Source organism: Notothenia rossii (assembly GCF_949606895.1).
Source record: "Notothenia rossii genome assembly, chromosome: 5".
NCBI classification, from domain to species: domain Eukaryota; kingdom Metazoa; phylum Chordata; class Actinopteri; order Perciformes; family Nototheniidae; genus Notothenia; species Notothenia rossii.
This window is the reverse complement of record NC_136903.1, coordinates 4,923,271-4,938,570: the sequence shown is the minus strand read 5'-3', so window position 1 is coordinate 4,938,570 and position 15,300 is coordinate 4,923,271. Positions and strand designations below refer to the sequence as shown.

The window sequence follows — 15,300 nt, the reverse complement described above, 5'->3', positions numbered from 1 at the left end:
GGTGTGTGTGTGTGTGTGTGTGTGTGTGTGTGTGTGTGTGTGTGTGTGTGTGTGTGTGTGTGTGTGTGTGTGTGTGTGTGTGTGTGTGTGTGTGTGTGTGTGTGTGTGTGTGTGTGTGTGTGTGTGTGTGTGTGTGTGTGTGTGTGTGTGTGTGTGTGTGTGTGTGTGTGTGTGTGTGTGTGTGTGTGTGTGTGTGTTCTGCAGGTCTACATGTATGCAGCGTGGCACGGCTGGGCCGTCCCGATGTTCCTGTTCCTCGCCATCGTCCGCCTCTCTTTAAATTATCTCATCGCCAGGTCAGTGTAAGCCCCGCCCCTCTCTCTCCTTCAGCCAATCACACGCTCCAATCAGAGACAGTGGGTGTTTCTCAATGTCGAGGAAAGCTGCTCCAGAGCCACTGGGTGTTTCTCAATCGCGAGGATGCTGGCTTGGTAGTCGCGTACTTCCAAGTCACTTCCTTCAGAAACGAAGCAAGTATGCTTCCTAGCCACGGCTTCGGAAAACGAAGAAGAATGGAACAGGCTAACAAGTGTACCACTCTCTCTAACGGTTTCAACATAACGTTTACCGAAAATAAATAACTCACGATGTCTATCTAATTATGAACTTGCTTTACTTTCACGGAACACATTTTTGGTGATAACAAACAAATGTAACAAAGTACCATATTTACCAACACATGTTTTACGCCACTACATACTTACATTTAAATGTGTGCTGCGTCGGTTCAGCCATTCTCCGCAAGGGTTTTTGAAATTGGTCCGTGCGCAAAGCATTGTGGGGATTTTAAGGACGCAAAGTCTACCCATGTGCAGCCTCGAAGTTTCCCCCAAACCAAGGACGCGGTCTCAGTGGAATTCCAAGTATGCTGGAGATTGGAACGGTCCAGCTGCGCCACTTGATGGCGTAGCATCCTTGAAATATTGGCTTGGAAGCCTGTATCCTCGAGATTGAGAAACGGCCACTATTTCAAGGATACTACTTCAACGAGTGCCGCCGAAGGACTGTTCCAATGTCCAGTATACTTGGAATTCTACCGAGGCCGTCGTACGGGAAATTTCGAGGCTGCACATGTGTAGACTCCGCGGTCTTAAAATCCCCACAATGCTTTGGCACGGACCAATTTCCCAAATCTTTGGCGGAACATGTAAGGCGGGGCCTCTCATATGACGCACACCTGCACACTTGCTAGCCTGTTCCACTCTTCGTTCTCCGAATGCCAGGAAGGATTCTTGCCTAGCCTCTGATGGACCTGACTTGGAGGACAAGCATCCTCGACATTGAGAAACACCCTGTTAATCAGGTTGACATGAATCTTCTTGTAAAGGCAATTTAAGTAACATGCAGGTGAATCAGATCAATAATAGATCAGGGGGGGGGGGGTGTAATTACATTTATGCATCTTAACTCCAGTCAACTAATTTATCAGAGAAAATATTCTGAAACTATTTTGAAAAAGTATTTACCGTAAATGTTATTTTTCATGCAGAAATTGCAGAAAATGCTGTTTTCAGCTTTCAAAAATGTTGAGATTCACTGCTTTTATGTTTGATATCATATTAAACAGAATAGATTTGGAATTTTTACTTAAAAACAGGACATTTTAACACATCACCTGTGAGGAACTGGTAGGATATTGGCACTGTTATCTGAGATTTATGATAACAATCAATTGAATAATATAATTGTTAGTTACAGCTATTTCTCAGACGCTCCATTAATGAGCTGTTGATTCTGGCTCGTTTAGGGTACTTAGACCCCGGTATACGTAACTTTATGACTTGTATGTTCTTTAAAACTACTCGATGGGAAATAGAAGAGGGTTAACTTTGTGTTTAAGATTGTAAAATGGAGTAAAGTACTTCAGTCAGGTCGAGGAAACGTCACTAATTAAAATGTTTTAATGATGTTTTTTATTCCATTCTTGACAGATTGGTAACTTTTCATCCACTCGAAGCCTCACCGTGTTTTAAAAATGAACCAATGATTCTGAGCAGCTTGAATTCAAAATCTTTGACAAACAGATATATTTAGACAGTGTGAAATGATCTCATATCTACCTGTGTGTTCCCATGATGCACTGCTCTCAGAGGCTGGAGGATCCAGTGGAGCATCGTACCTGAAGTCTCCGAGCCCGTGGTGAGAAATCTCTCTGTGATTCATCTTCAACATGAAAAGAAATATCCATTTCAAATCTGAAAGTGTCCTGACAGGCTACATGGACAGGTGAACAGGAAGTTAGTGTGACAGACTAACAGCTCCACCTGGTGGCTGCGGGACGTCATTTCATGTTATGTCATGTCAAATAGTGGAATTATTTTTAATGGTCATGAAAAGTAGGTTTTTAATTGACGAATAATTCATTTGTATTCTAATTTGGTATTAAAAACGGTTGTGCCTTTTTAATATCAAAGATTCCATGTAACCTATTCCAATTTTGAGGTGGTTTAGGGTATTTTACATACATTTCTGTATGTCCTATACATTCAAATGACCTGTGTTACTTATTTTTCAAATTTCTGTTCTTGAAAAGTATGCAAATCAACTCATATTTATTAAAATAATACCAGATTTGCATTCAAAAACATAACAATTGAATGTAACTTGCATTGCTATTAAGTTTACTCAATTTTAAGGAACTTTCATGCACACTACCTAAGTTTTTCTATATTGTATTTCTTAGACCTGACTTTTTTAGATTCCTGTTCTTGAAAGGTATGCATAATAACACATATATGATAAGGTTATGGTTTCAATACAAAAACATGTTAGTTGTGGAAGTTCTCATTCAAACATACAGTATATTTCTTAATGTGAGTAATTAGCTGGGGAAGTTGCGTTGTGGTGGTCACTAGTTGTGTAGATGATTGACATGTCAGTTTGTATCTCCTTATTGTCTCCTCTGTTTTCCAGGAGCCTCCCAAAGAAGACCTGACGGTGTCGGAGAAGTTCACGCTGGTTCTTGACGTCGCTCAGAAAGCTCAGGTGAGACGGGACGGAGAGTTCAGCGGAGCTACGTCAGCGTGTGACAGCTCAGACAGATTCACTACAAACAAACAACTGAAGACCAATCTTTTTACATTGGCTTTTTTTCCTACTTGTGATGTGTTCTGTTCTTATGTTTGTTTCTTTCGGGACTCCACGTGATCTGTGTTTTGTGTTATGTTGACCTTCTGCCTCATGTTGTGATTGCATTCATGTTTCTGTGGTCTTAGTTTTGAACTTTTGTTCTTTCTTGTGAAGCGCTTTGTGATTTTATTGCCGTGAAAGGTGCTATACTAAATAAACTTCTTATTATTATTAATAAATAATTTTCCTTTTGTGTCACAGAACCTGTTTGGCAGGATGGCGAACAGACTGGAGAAAATCAAGAAGTGAGTCACACACTTTGCTCCACGTCAGAGAGGAATGATGGCCCATGGACAGAAATGTAATTTGGTGTGTGTGTGTGTGTGTGTGTGTGTGTGTGTGTGTGTGTGTGTGTGTGTGTGTGTGTGTGTGTGTGTGTGTGTGTGTGTGTGTGTGTGTGTGTGTGTGTGTGTGTGTGTGTGTGTGTGTGTGTGTGTGTGTGTGTGTGTGTGTGTGTGTGTGTGTGTGTGTGTGTGTGTGTGTGTGTGTGTGTGTGTGTGTGTGTGTGTGTAGTTTGTTCATTTGGGTTCAGCCTGAGTTGACTCAGAAGCTGTACGTTGGTCTGTGGCTGGCCTTCATCTCCTCCTGCCTGCTGCCATTCAAACTGCTGGGATTCTTCATAGGTACACACACACACACACACACACACACACACACACACACACACACACACACACACACACACACACACACACACACACACACACACACACACTATTACATACTTATACATGTACTTAAGTAGTACTAAAATGGTTTACTTAAAGGTGGGGTAGGTAAGTTTAAGAAACCAGCTCGAGATACACTTTTTGGTATATTCCATGGAATGCTCTTAACATCCCGATAGCAATGAATATCTGAAGTGCTTTGACAACAAATCCATAAAAAATGTCATCTGTGGAAGCCGTGGCGCTGTAAAAAGCACGACCAATCATTTTAGCCGGCCCGGCTAAAATAACTGGATGGCCTACCTGCCTGTCAGCCTTCCATCTGTGCACAAACTTATCTCGTTCCCTCATTGGTCATGTGTGCGTTCATGTGTCTTGGAGGAGGGGCTCTGTAAGGAAGTGGCAGATTTTTTCCGGCTGTGTATTTTCAAATTCTAGCGCACTCGAGCTGCTTTCTCCAAAATGACCTACCCCACCTTTAAGTTAAAGTACTAATACCACGTTGTATAAATACTCTGTTACGAGTCCTGCATATTAAAGTTTACCCACTAAAAGTACAAAAGTGTTAAGTAAGAAGAACGTTGCATCTAGCATTTAATAACTGCTGAATTCCTGCTAAGTAACGCATATGTGGATCTATATGGGATTTAACATGACGTTTTTCTTCACCTGAATTCAGTGCATTTTAGTTTTGCCCTCCTACACTTTTGTATCTTACTCTTCTTCTCTCTGCTGCAAAGTGTCCTTATTCCAAGCGCCCCCTGCTGGTTATTAGTTTAGGAAGCACCTAGTTAATATGCAGCCGATCTGATCTGTTTAAATGTCGATATCGCAGTTGATGAGGTTTTTGGTAGGAAGCATAAACTGTGATTGTAATTATTATTTGAGTAATCGTGCATTTAATACATTTCTGTACATTGTATTAAGTTGAACAACAGATTGAATGAGATATTCAGCGTCTCAGACTTGTCTCTCTGCTCAGGTGTGTACGCAGGTATAAAGTTCTTCGTCATCGACTTCCTCTTCAAGAGCTGTCCGAAGCTGAGGCAGCGCTTCGACACGCCGTTCATCATCTGGACCCACCTGCCCACCGACTTGCAGCTGAAGGAGCGCGGCGGCTCCACGCTCACCAGGAGGGTCAGTACACATTCTGAAATGTCCAGAAAATACCAGGAAAATATCCAGAAATATGTAGAAAATATCCTCCATAAAATATCCAGAAAACAGTTGCAACATTAAAGTGATACACTTAAATGCATCAATTATTATAAAACAGTAATTCATTGTAATACTTGGGAATGTTTTTTTATTTCAGGACTTTTACTTAATGACTTGTAATATTACTACTTCTTATGAAGTAAAGCAATACTCCCTCCACCTCTGGCTCTTACTGGTCCCAGCAGCTGGTTCCTGGTGTTCCTGGTTTTTCAGTTTTCATTTGTTCTTCTCTCACAGCTGTCTGAGTCTGAACAGGTAGGATCGTGTGTGTGTGTGTGTGTGTGTGTGTGTGTGTGTGTGTGTGTGTGTGTGTGTGTGTGTGTGTGTGTGTGTGTGTGTGTGTGTGTGTGTGTGTGTGTGTGTGTGTGTGTGTGTGTGTGTGTGTGTGTGTGTGTGTGTGTGTGTGTGTGTGTGTGTGTGTGTGTGTGTGTGTGTGTGTGTGTGTGTGTGTGTGTGTGTGTGTGGAGATCAGCAGTGTTTATTGTAGTTAGATAAGTAGTGACACTAATGCCCCCCCTCTCAGCTGCTGGTAGTGTTTGTGATGGTGTTAGTTTGAGATATCATAAACCTATACGTCAAATTTTGCCTCTTTTACTCAATTTCTTTCAGGTTTGTAATAAAGGTAAAACTTCTACACATTGATAATCACCAGAATTGTTCTTCTTGATATTTGAATGTCTCCTTTCCTCTGGCGCCATCCTCAGGTCACTCTTAGATCCTACCAAATGTTCATGTTTCCAAACTAATGTTAAACGGTTTGTATCAACATCTTTTTTAGTTTTTAGGTACAATTTTGGGCCAGGTAAACAAATATTGAAGTTGGTTCTTCTTCTCTTCACTACCAACGTCACATTTTGCTCTGCATAACTGGGAATAGTCTTTCATGTTAAAAAAGCACTATTTTCATCTGCTCTGGAAAAGATACTCTGTGAAGCGAACACAGCTTTCAAATCCATATTAGTGTGATTAACACTGATAATGCATCCATTGGTTGGAACAACGATAGCCTCGTCTCACAGTGATGTTCAGGACGTTCCCACAGATCCTCTCTGCTGCTGATTTTTAAAGGTAATATCCCCCCCCCCCCCCCCCCTCCAGGTCACGTTATCCAGCGGGCGGAGCAGCGTCGGCCCGGCGGCTCCTCTCGGTGCGAGCCGGGATGAAGACGGAGGGCGATACAGCAGCACCAAGAGAGGAGCTTTCCACGAAGTGTTCAACCTGCAGGAGAGCGAGCGGCCCCTGACAGGTTGGCAGGAACTCTAGATATGTGTTTGTTGCTTTTGTTTATTTGAATTTCTGTCCCGTCCGTTTATTTGCATTTGTTGTGTTTGTTTATTTGAATTAAAGTAGAAAACAAGTCTTTAATCTAAAACAACCTTTCTTTACTGGACCGTAGCTAAGAATTGAGCAAAATCAATATTTATTCAGATTAATGTTAAATGATCAGAATCAGAATAACTTTATTAGTCCCACAGAGGGGACACTTACATTTGTTACAGCAGAAAAGACCCAAAGACAGCTTAATGTTACCTAAGAAGCATAACACCAAATATTAAAGACAAAACATAATTAAAATAATTACACAATTTACAAAATACACATCCTGTAACAGTTCTGAAGATATAGCAGCCAGGTATATATTACACACTTACTAACGGCAATTACTAGTTTCATCTTCAACAGGTAGGTCTAACTGCTTCACAGTGACATAAATTAACCTCTAATGAAAAATACTAATGTCTTTATACATGCATGACCCTTAAAAGTAAATACATTGAGTCTTCAAGCACTGGACACGCCCTCATTCCCACAAGAAGCTGCCTGACCCTCCTGCATGTAGTGATGTTTGACTCTTTGTGTGTCAGTGTGTGAGAGCGGCTGGCGCTGCTGCCTCATCAACAGAGACAGGAAGTCGCCCACTGACTACATCCGCAACGGATACCTCTACGTCACCGAGAAGTAAGTCCCTCACTTCCTGTTCACATTGATTATTGTTCCCGCACAATGTTTTCAGACGGAACACAGATGAGGAGGGAGACTGCAATACAGTTTTGAGATCAAGCTGAGGCCGTAGTATTTATAGAAGATCAGAACAAATTGTCACATTTCTCCAAACTTGACTCTCCGTACATTACATTTTAAAATACACAAGTGCAGAATAAACACTGTGAAACGTGTAAAACTGGATCTGTGTTTGTTCCTCTGTGTTTTCAGTCATCTGTGTTTTGAGAGCTCCAGCTCCAGATCTGGATCCTCCAAGAGGAACAAAGTCATCAAACTGGCCGACATCACCGACATCCAGAAGGTTTGTTCTGACAAAATGTTGCGTAGGGCCCCAATTTGGCCAGGGGCAGCACTGCCTTCGGCATGGGAGCCTGCCTGCAGGCGCCAGTCTCAGGACACCTCCACTCTGAGCACACCTCCACTCTGAGGACACCTCCACTCTGAGCACACCTCCACTCTGAGGACACCTCCACTCTGAGCACACCTCCACTCTGAGCACACCTCCACTCTGAGGACACCTCCACCCTGAGCACACCTCCACTCTCAGGACACCTCTACTCTGAGCACACCTCCACTCTGAGGACACCTCCACCCTGAGCACACCTCCACTCTGAGGACAACTCCACTCTGAGGACACCTCCACTCTGAGGACACCTCCACCCTGAGCACACCTCCACTCTGAGGACACCTCCACTCTGAGCACACCTCCACTCTGAGGACACCTCCACTCTGAGCACACCTCCACCCTGAGCACACCTCCACTCTGAGGACACCTCCACTCTGAGCACACCTCCACTCTGAGGACACCTCCACTCTGAGGACACCTCCACCCTGAGGACACCTCCACTCTCAGGACACCTCTACTCTGAGCACACCTCCACTCTGAGGACACCTCCACCCTGAGCACACCTCCACTCTGAGGACACCTCCACTCTGAGGACACCTCCACCCTGAGCACACCTCCACTCTGAGGACACCTCCACTCTGAGGACACCTCCACTCTGAGGACACCTCCACCCTGAGCACACCTCCACTCTGAGGACACCTCCACTCTGAGCACACCTCCACTCTGAGCACACCTCCACTCTGAGCACACCTCCACTCTGAGGACACCTCCACTCTGAGGACACCTCCACCCTGAGCACACCTCCACTCTGAGGACACCTCCACTCTGAGCACACCTCCACTCTGAGCACAACTCCACTCTGAGGACAACTCCACTCTGAGCACACCTCCACTCTGAGCACACCTCCACTCTGAGGACACCTCCACTCTGAGCACACCTCCACTCTGAGCACACCTCCACCCTGAGCACACCTCCACTCTGAGCACAACTCCACTCTGAGGACACCTCCACCCTGAGCACACCTCCACTCTGAGCACAACTCCACTCTGAGGACACCTCCACCCTGAGCACACCTCCACTCTCAGGACACCTCTACTCTGAGCACACCTCCACTCTGAGCACACCTCCACTCTGAGCACAACTCCACCCTGAGCACACCTCCACTCTGAGCACAACTCCACTCTGAGGACAACTCCACTCTGAGGACACCTCCACTCTGAGGACACCTCCACTCTGAGCACAACTCCACTCTGAGGACACCTCCACTTTCCGAACAGGAAATGCACACTAATACAAAATAAAATTGCACTGACACTTATTATATATATAAATAACGACATCTTATATTTTAGTTACACCCGCTAGACAAAAGTGGAGGGTTCGAGAAACAACCGTGTTTGCCGGGTGCAGCGCGGTGGGGGTTCCAGCCCGGAACCTCCACCGCGCTGCGGGACCCGTGGTGGGTCCCCTGATTCAGACGGTGCGTCTTTGTCACGCCGGCCCGGAAAGAAAGAGACACGCAGAGTGGGGGAAGTCCCCCACCCCAACGCAGCACACCCTCCCGGCCATCAGAGTCAAACCCGCAGTTCGGAGGAACCGACCGCCAGAGCAACGGCACTAGGCCGGGCTGGTGGAGGCCCTCCGATGGTGGCTCGCGTTTGCCATTTGATCAGTGAGAGGAGAGGAGAAAAATGAAAAATGGTCAAAATCCGTTAATATATGGATGAATGGCGGGGGAAACGGCTGGAAATAAACAAGTTAAAGTTAAAATATATATATAAAAATATTTTAAAAAAAGTGATAATCTTTGGTTTTTATAGTGAAAAAACATTGAAAGACATCATCTTGGACTTTGAGGAACCGGGATGAACATTTTTCACAATTTACTAACATTCTAAATCAAGTATTCTACACTGATGGATTAAGGTCAATCAGAGTATGTTTTTCTTGTTGTTTTGTTTTCAAATTATCTTTAAAAAAAAACGTTTGTGTTGTTTTTTTTCTCTTCTCAGTACAAAGTGTTGTCCGTTCTGCCGGGGTCAGGGAGCGGCATCTCCATCGCAACGCCGTCCACAACAAAGGTACAAGAAGAGAGGGCGCTATGATCTGATGTAATGTGGAAGAGAATGAGTTAAATTAAGATATAAAACAAAACGTGCAAATAACAAGAGAGCCTGGAATGGATTTCTTTCTTTTTAAAAATACTGGTACAAGTTAAAGGGGCCCTATTATAAAATTGTTCAGGTGTATATCAGTATGTAGTGTCTCCACTTTAAAGAGTCCTCTCCTGCTGATGTTCAGGTGTATATCAGTATGTAGTGTCTCTACTTTAAAGAGTCCTCTCCTGCTGATGTTCAGGTGTATATCAGTATGTAGTGTCTCTACTTTAAAGAGTCCTCTCCTGCTGATGTTCAGGTGTATATCAGTATGTAGTGTCTCTACTTTAAAGAGTCCTCTCCTGCTGATGATCAGGTGTATATCAGTATGTAGTGTCTCTACTTTAAAGAGTCCTCTCCTGCTGATGTTCAGGTGTATATCAGTATGTAGTGTCTCTACTTTAAAGAGTCCTCTTCTGCTGATGTTCAGGTGTATATCAGTATGTAGTGTCTCTACTTTAAAGAGTCCTCTCCTGCTGATGTTCAGGTGTATATCAGTATGTAGTGTCTCTACTTTAAAGAGTCCTCTCCTGCTGATGTTCAGGTGTATATCAGTATGTAGTGTCTCTACTTTAAAGAGTCCTCTTCTGCTGATGTTCAGGTGATTATCAGTATGTAGTGTCTCTACTTTAAAGAGTCCTCTCCTGCTGATGTTCAGGTGTATATCAGTATGTAGTGTCTCTACTTTAAAGAGTCCTCTCCTGCTGATGTTCAGGTGTATATCAGTATGTAGTGTATCTACTTTGAAGAGTCCTCTCCTGCTGATGTTCAGGTGTATATCAGTATGTAGTGTCTCTTCTTTAAAGAGTCCTCTCACGTCATACAATGTGTCAGAGCGCTAGCCAATAGAAGCACGAGTGTTACATAGTGATGTCTTGTTGAACACCTTTCTGGGGTTTTCCCCTTGGGTTAGGGTTAAATCCCTGTGTTCCCTCCAGTTATATTGTATAAATACATGTAATTGATAGATTACATTTTAAGTAAAGTATTAGTACCTCTGAATTGAACTCACTTCCTGTCTTGTTGCAGCCGATGGTGTTCGGCGCGATGATCCACAGAGACGAGGCCTTCGACGCCATCTTTAACCAGCACACGAAAATCGTTTCCGCGGCAACAGCCATCGAACCGGAGGCGTAGTAACACCTTCACCAGGCTGCCGCCACACACACGCACACGCACACGCACACGCACACACACACACACACACACACACACACACACACACACACACACTGGGACTATAATACTGTTAATTAACCAGTTTTTAAATAATCCGGTGACGTTAAATCACAGTTTTTTTGTCACCAATTACTTCTTAAACAAGTTCCCACAAAACAGGAAACAATAAGGTACATTTTTAGTGCTAATTAATTGATAAATCCTCAATTATGTCCGTTATTTATCTCTGGAATAATGTCCTGCATATTAACAAATATTGTCAAGAAGGCGTAAGGATATTTCCTTCAAACAGTCATGTCTTAATCACCGCGTTTAATACTTCTGTACCATAGATACAGTCTATAGGTGCTTTCACACAGTACTTTTCCCACAAAGGTTCATCAGAACTTAGTTCATGAGAACTCTTTAGTTCTCATGAACTAAGTACAGATCACTTAGTACTCGTCGACGCATCGACTTCAAAATATCGTCGACGGCATATTTCCTCGTCGACGCATCGCCACACACACGTGGGTCACCCAAAACAACAACAAGCAGTTCGCAATCGCACTTTAAACACTATGGAGACTGAAACGGCTACCACCTCCTCCTCACAGGATTGCGCACGAAGCCCTGCACAAAGCCCCCAAACAAAAACATCTCGCCCTAGGTCTTTCAAATTGAATTGATTGAAATCTCCAATATCAACGTAAGAGCTTGTTCGGGGGGTGCTAACACTTAACCACAAACTTTATCGTTTACTTTCTCCGTCTTTATATGTAGATATTACTTTTCTCCGTTAATCTCCGTCACGTTGTTTCCATAGCAACAACAACTTCCTGTCAACAGCGCTACCTCTCCTTCAAAATAAAAGCATATTCATAAATAGGAACAGCCCTAGTGTGTTGTGCAGCTTGAGTTCTGTGCACTTCGGTAGTGCTAACTATCTTATAGCTCTCCGTGCGGTTTGTTCGTGCTTGGTTGGTTAGTAGTTAATGTTAGCTACCTAGCTAGCGGCGCCAGCTGTGTGTTAGTTAATGTTTGTCAGCATTTAATGTTGGATGGAATGGTAGCTAGTTTACCTCTGCAGAACACCGCTATCTAGCCGCTACTAACCCGGAAAGAACAAACTGCACAGAGAGCTAACTCATGTTGTGGTCGTTTACGAGTCAAACATAACATTAGACTAACGTTAGTCAGCTTATAGTATCAATGTATGTCAACTAACGGAGCCAAGCAATGTCCAGGCCAGGGCTGCACGTAAGCTGGTGCGCAGTTGTCATGAATGAAGTAATGTTTTTTGGTATTTATTTGAGATACATTATGTTTTTTATAAATCGAACAACAGAAAAATATTCGTTAGATTAGTCGAATAATCGATGAAATAATCGCCCGATTAATCGTTTTCAAAATAATCGTTTCCCCCCAGCACTACTTAGTACCCCAGGGCACTAAGTACATATCGCGTTCACACCGGAATAAGTCCCTGGGGGAGGATTAGGCAAATGAAGCCGCTGACGTAATTTCTTCTTCTTCTGCTTTGGGTTTACTGGCAGGCCGCAAACAACTTCACGGCGTATAGTGCCACCCGGAGTCCCCGGCCGGAAGTTCCCCGGAGTTGGGGACTGGCCTTCCGAGTAAATCGCCAGAACGCCGACACCTCCTCATCTCCACCGCTCCCATGTTTTATTTTGTGTTGCCATAAGTTAGTCTCTCTGCGTTTGTGCGCTGGGCTAATGCTAATGCTAATAATGCTAATGCGAGGATAATAAAATGGCGGCTTCACAAAACCTTTTGGGAGTTTTACGGGGCGTAGTTTGCAATCCGCCCAGCCAATTAGAAATAGGAACCTTTTTCTCCCACGAAAGTCCCTGCTCTCTAGCAGGGACGGAAAAGAGGGTAAAAAGGTTCTCGTGAACTCATTTTAGTTCCAGATTTTTTTGGTGTCAACGCAACATTTCGGAACTAAAGTGGGAAGAGTACTGCGGTGTGAACACGCCTTATGGGCTGTACCCAATATTTTTGATCTACATCCATTATGTTGACATTTCTAATTGTTAAACAAAATGAATGCTGCTCAATACTTTTTAATTTTTAAAAAATTGTTTTAATTATATATGGATTTTCTTTGTAATGAAGAGTTACTGGTACTTATGACCCTTTTCGAGTTAAGGATTTCTCGAAAATTTAACTTTTAACAAAAATATTCACTTACGACGATAAAATGTAAAGAATAGAAGGAAATTGGCAAATTTGAGATTTAGAAATACATTTTTTATGAAATCTTTGCATGAAAAGTTTCTTAAAATGATAAATGTATTATCAGAACATTATTACTAGCCATTGATGGTATAAATCATGGTACGAAAAATGACTTTATGTCCCTCTTTGAGTTAAAGATGTCTCCCAAACTTAACTTTTAACATAAATATTCCCTTATATGATTAAAAAAGCAAAGGATAGAAGGAAATTACCATATTTGAGACTAAAAAACGCATTATTACTGAAATGTTTGAACTTTGAATGGTTTATATATAATTTTAAAAAGTAGGCTTTAAATATTTCTTGTTATTTGGTCATTACAGTTCAGTACTTGGTCCAAAAAATAACATTTTGACCCTCTTTGAGTTATGAAAATCACCTTTTTGTTCCAATGAGCAGTTTAAAACCCTAAAATCATACTTATTTCCTTTAGTGTCTTTACACTACATCATGAATATTATACTTGAACATCTTCACAATGTGTTAGTGCTGAAATATGAACATATTACATTTTCTGGTATTAATGAGAAATGTTTTTACGTTACTCTCCGTGTTTGAACCACTTTACATTATATCTTCAGGGATTTATAACATTATGTAACTCTGTATTGTACTAAGCCTTACAGCCAGTTTGTATTATAGTATGTTGGGTTTTTAATGTGGTGGGCTGACACTGTTTGTTTCTATATGAATGTGCTGAAAGATTTAATGAAACCACAAAATCGACCGCAGGGGAGCTTTTATTTTTGGGTTTAAAATGTAAAAGCTAATGCTGATATAACAGACACAACCTGTGATACATACGTTTTGTTTAATAGTTGTCTATACTTCTTATGCTTTAGCTTTCTTCACAGTCAATAACTTAAGAAACTATGGCTAAAAAAACTAAAAATAGCCACAAAAAAACTTCAATTTCTTTGAACTTCAACTCCTAGCGTGATGCTAATCGACAAGCCAACCAATTGAAATATTGACCTGGGCCACTTTTTTAAAATATCACAGTTATGATATAATTGACTTTAAATAAGAGATAAATGAAGGCTTAAATATATGTATGTTATAATATAAATATTTAAGGGGATTATTAGCTTTAGCCTCTTTAACACTAGCTAATGGGCTAAAGCTAAACTACTGTACAGAATGGGTAAGGCTATCGTCTTTAAAATTATTAAACGTACAATTTCTGAACATGAATATTTGTTTCTAAGTTGCGCTCAAAACTCAGACTTAGTAACATTATTTATCAGTTTCAATATGTATTTTTATTGGTCCTGTTAAGCTCTTTCTTTGCCAAATGGAATTCTTAATAAAAAAAGGTTTGATTGTCTAAACTTTTATGAAAATCTTCCCCGGTTTATTTTGTGGTTTCTCGGGTTCTGCTTTCGTCTCGTTTACGTGAACGTTGTGAACTTTTCTGTCTTTCGGATACAATGGTTTTATAAACTGGTGTCGTTGTATACATAGGTGTACATTTTTTTTAATGAAATGATTGCTCTTCTTAAATTGTGATGTACAATTTCTTTTTTTAATTAAAATAAAATGTCAAATATTGACAGTCTCCTGTTTTTGTTGTTTTTCTGCGCAGTACCACGTTCAGCCTGTTGGTGTCAGTAGAGAGTCAGAGGAAACTATGACATTCATAAACACTCGAATTTCTCTTTAGTTATTATTTGAGATGACTTTAAACATGCATTAGAATTGGACCTCAGGAATTAAAAATAACTTATTATTATTTTAATGTTTCGTTTTGTTTATTATCATTATTTTCATTTAAAATATATATTATTTGAAGAAATGGTTCTATATATTTATGAAAAACTAAAAGCAAAAACGCCTCGCAGACGCTCTTCCGTTTACTTTTTTAATAAATAAAAACAAATGGTCCAAAGATACACGGATTAATCTCCCTCCATCAGGTTGATTTGAATCTGAAGTTCTGAACATGAGCCTGCCCCGCTCGACCTTCTGACCCAATCACAGCACGATAATGCTTCCGTTTCAATTACACTTTCTCTCACACATACATACATTCTTCTCTTGCATACATATCTTGTCTTCAGACATGCATATATCATTTATAATATGAAATGTAAACATTGAATGAATGTACATAAGAGCAAAATGTATAAATATGAGCGTTAAAATATATGAATATGAGAGCAAAATGTGTGAGTGAAAAATGTATAAATATGTGAGTTACAAAGTATGAATATGTGCGTTGAAATGTATGTGTGTGAGAATGAAAATGTATGTATGTAAAAGGAAATTATTAGAAGCAGTCCAACCAGTCAGACCGCTCTCACTGACACAGGCTGCAGCCATCAGACACTTAGATTAGCTTAGTTTAGCATATATACTA

At 41.5% G+C, this 15,300-nt stretch overlaps 1 protein-coding gene across 1 annotated transcript in view; it reads left to right on the top strand.

Annotated features, from left to right (window-relative positions):
• Nucleotides 1-14,492, top strand: part of LOC307041257 (GRAM domain-containing protein 4-like) — a 26,662-nt gene extending 12,170 nt beyond the window's left edge. Inside the window, exons 6-16 of the mRNA XM_079684566.1 lie at nucleotides 97-296; nucleotides 2,091-2,139; nucleotides 2,914-2,985; nucleotides 3,331-3,374; nucleotides 3,643-3,752; nucleotides 4,780-4,934; nucleotides 6,114-6,261; nucleotides 6,881-6,974; nucleotides 7,230-7,320; nucleotides 9,378-9,446; nucleotides 10,551-14,492. Coding sequence (XP_079540692.1) covers nucleotides 97-296; nucleotides 2,091-2,139; nucleotides 2,914-2,985; nucleotides 3,331-3,374; nucleotides 3,643-3,752; nucleotides 4,780-4,934; nucleotides 6,114-6,261; nucleotides 6,881-6,974; nucleotides 7,230-7,320; nucleotides 9,378-9,446; nucleotides 10,551-10,658 — 1,140 coding nt within the window. The 3' untranslated portion in view covers nucleotides 10,659-14,492. The remainder of the gene's footprint in view (nucleotides 1-96; nucleotides 297-2,090; nucleotides 2,140-2,913; nucleotides 2,986-3,330; nucleotides 3,375-3,642; nucleotides 3,753-4,779; nucleotides 4,935-6,113; nucleotides 6,262-6,880; nucleotides 6,975-7,229; nucleotides 7,321-9,377; nucleotides 9,447-10,550) is intronic.
• The last annotated feature ends 808 nt before the right edge of the window (nucleotides 14,493-15,300 follow it).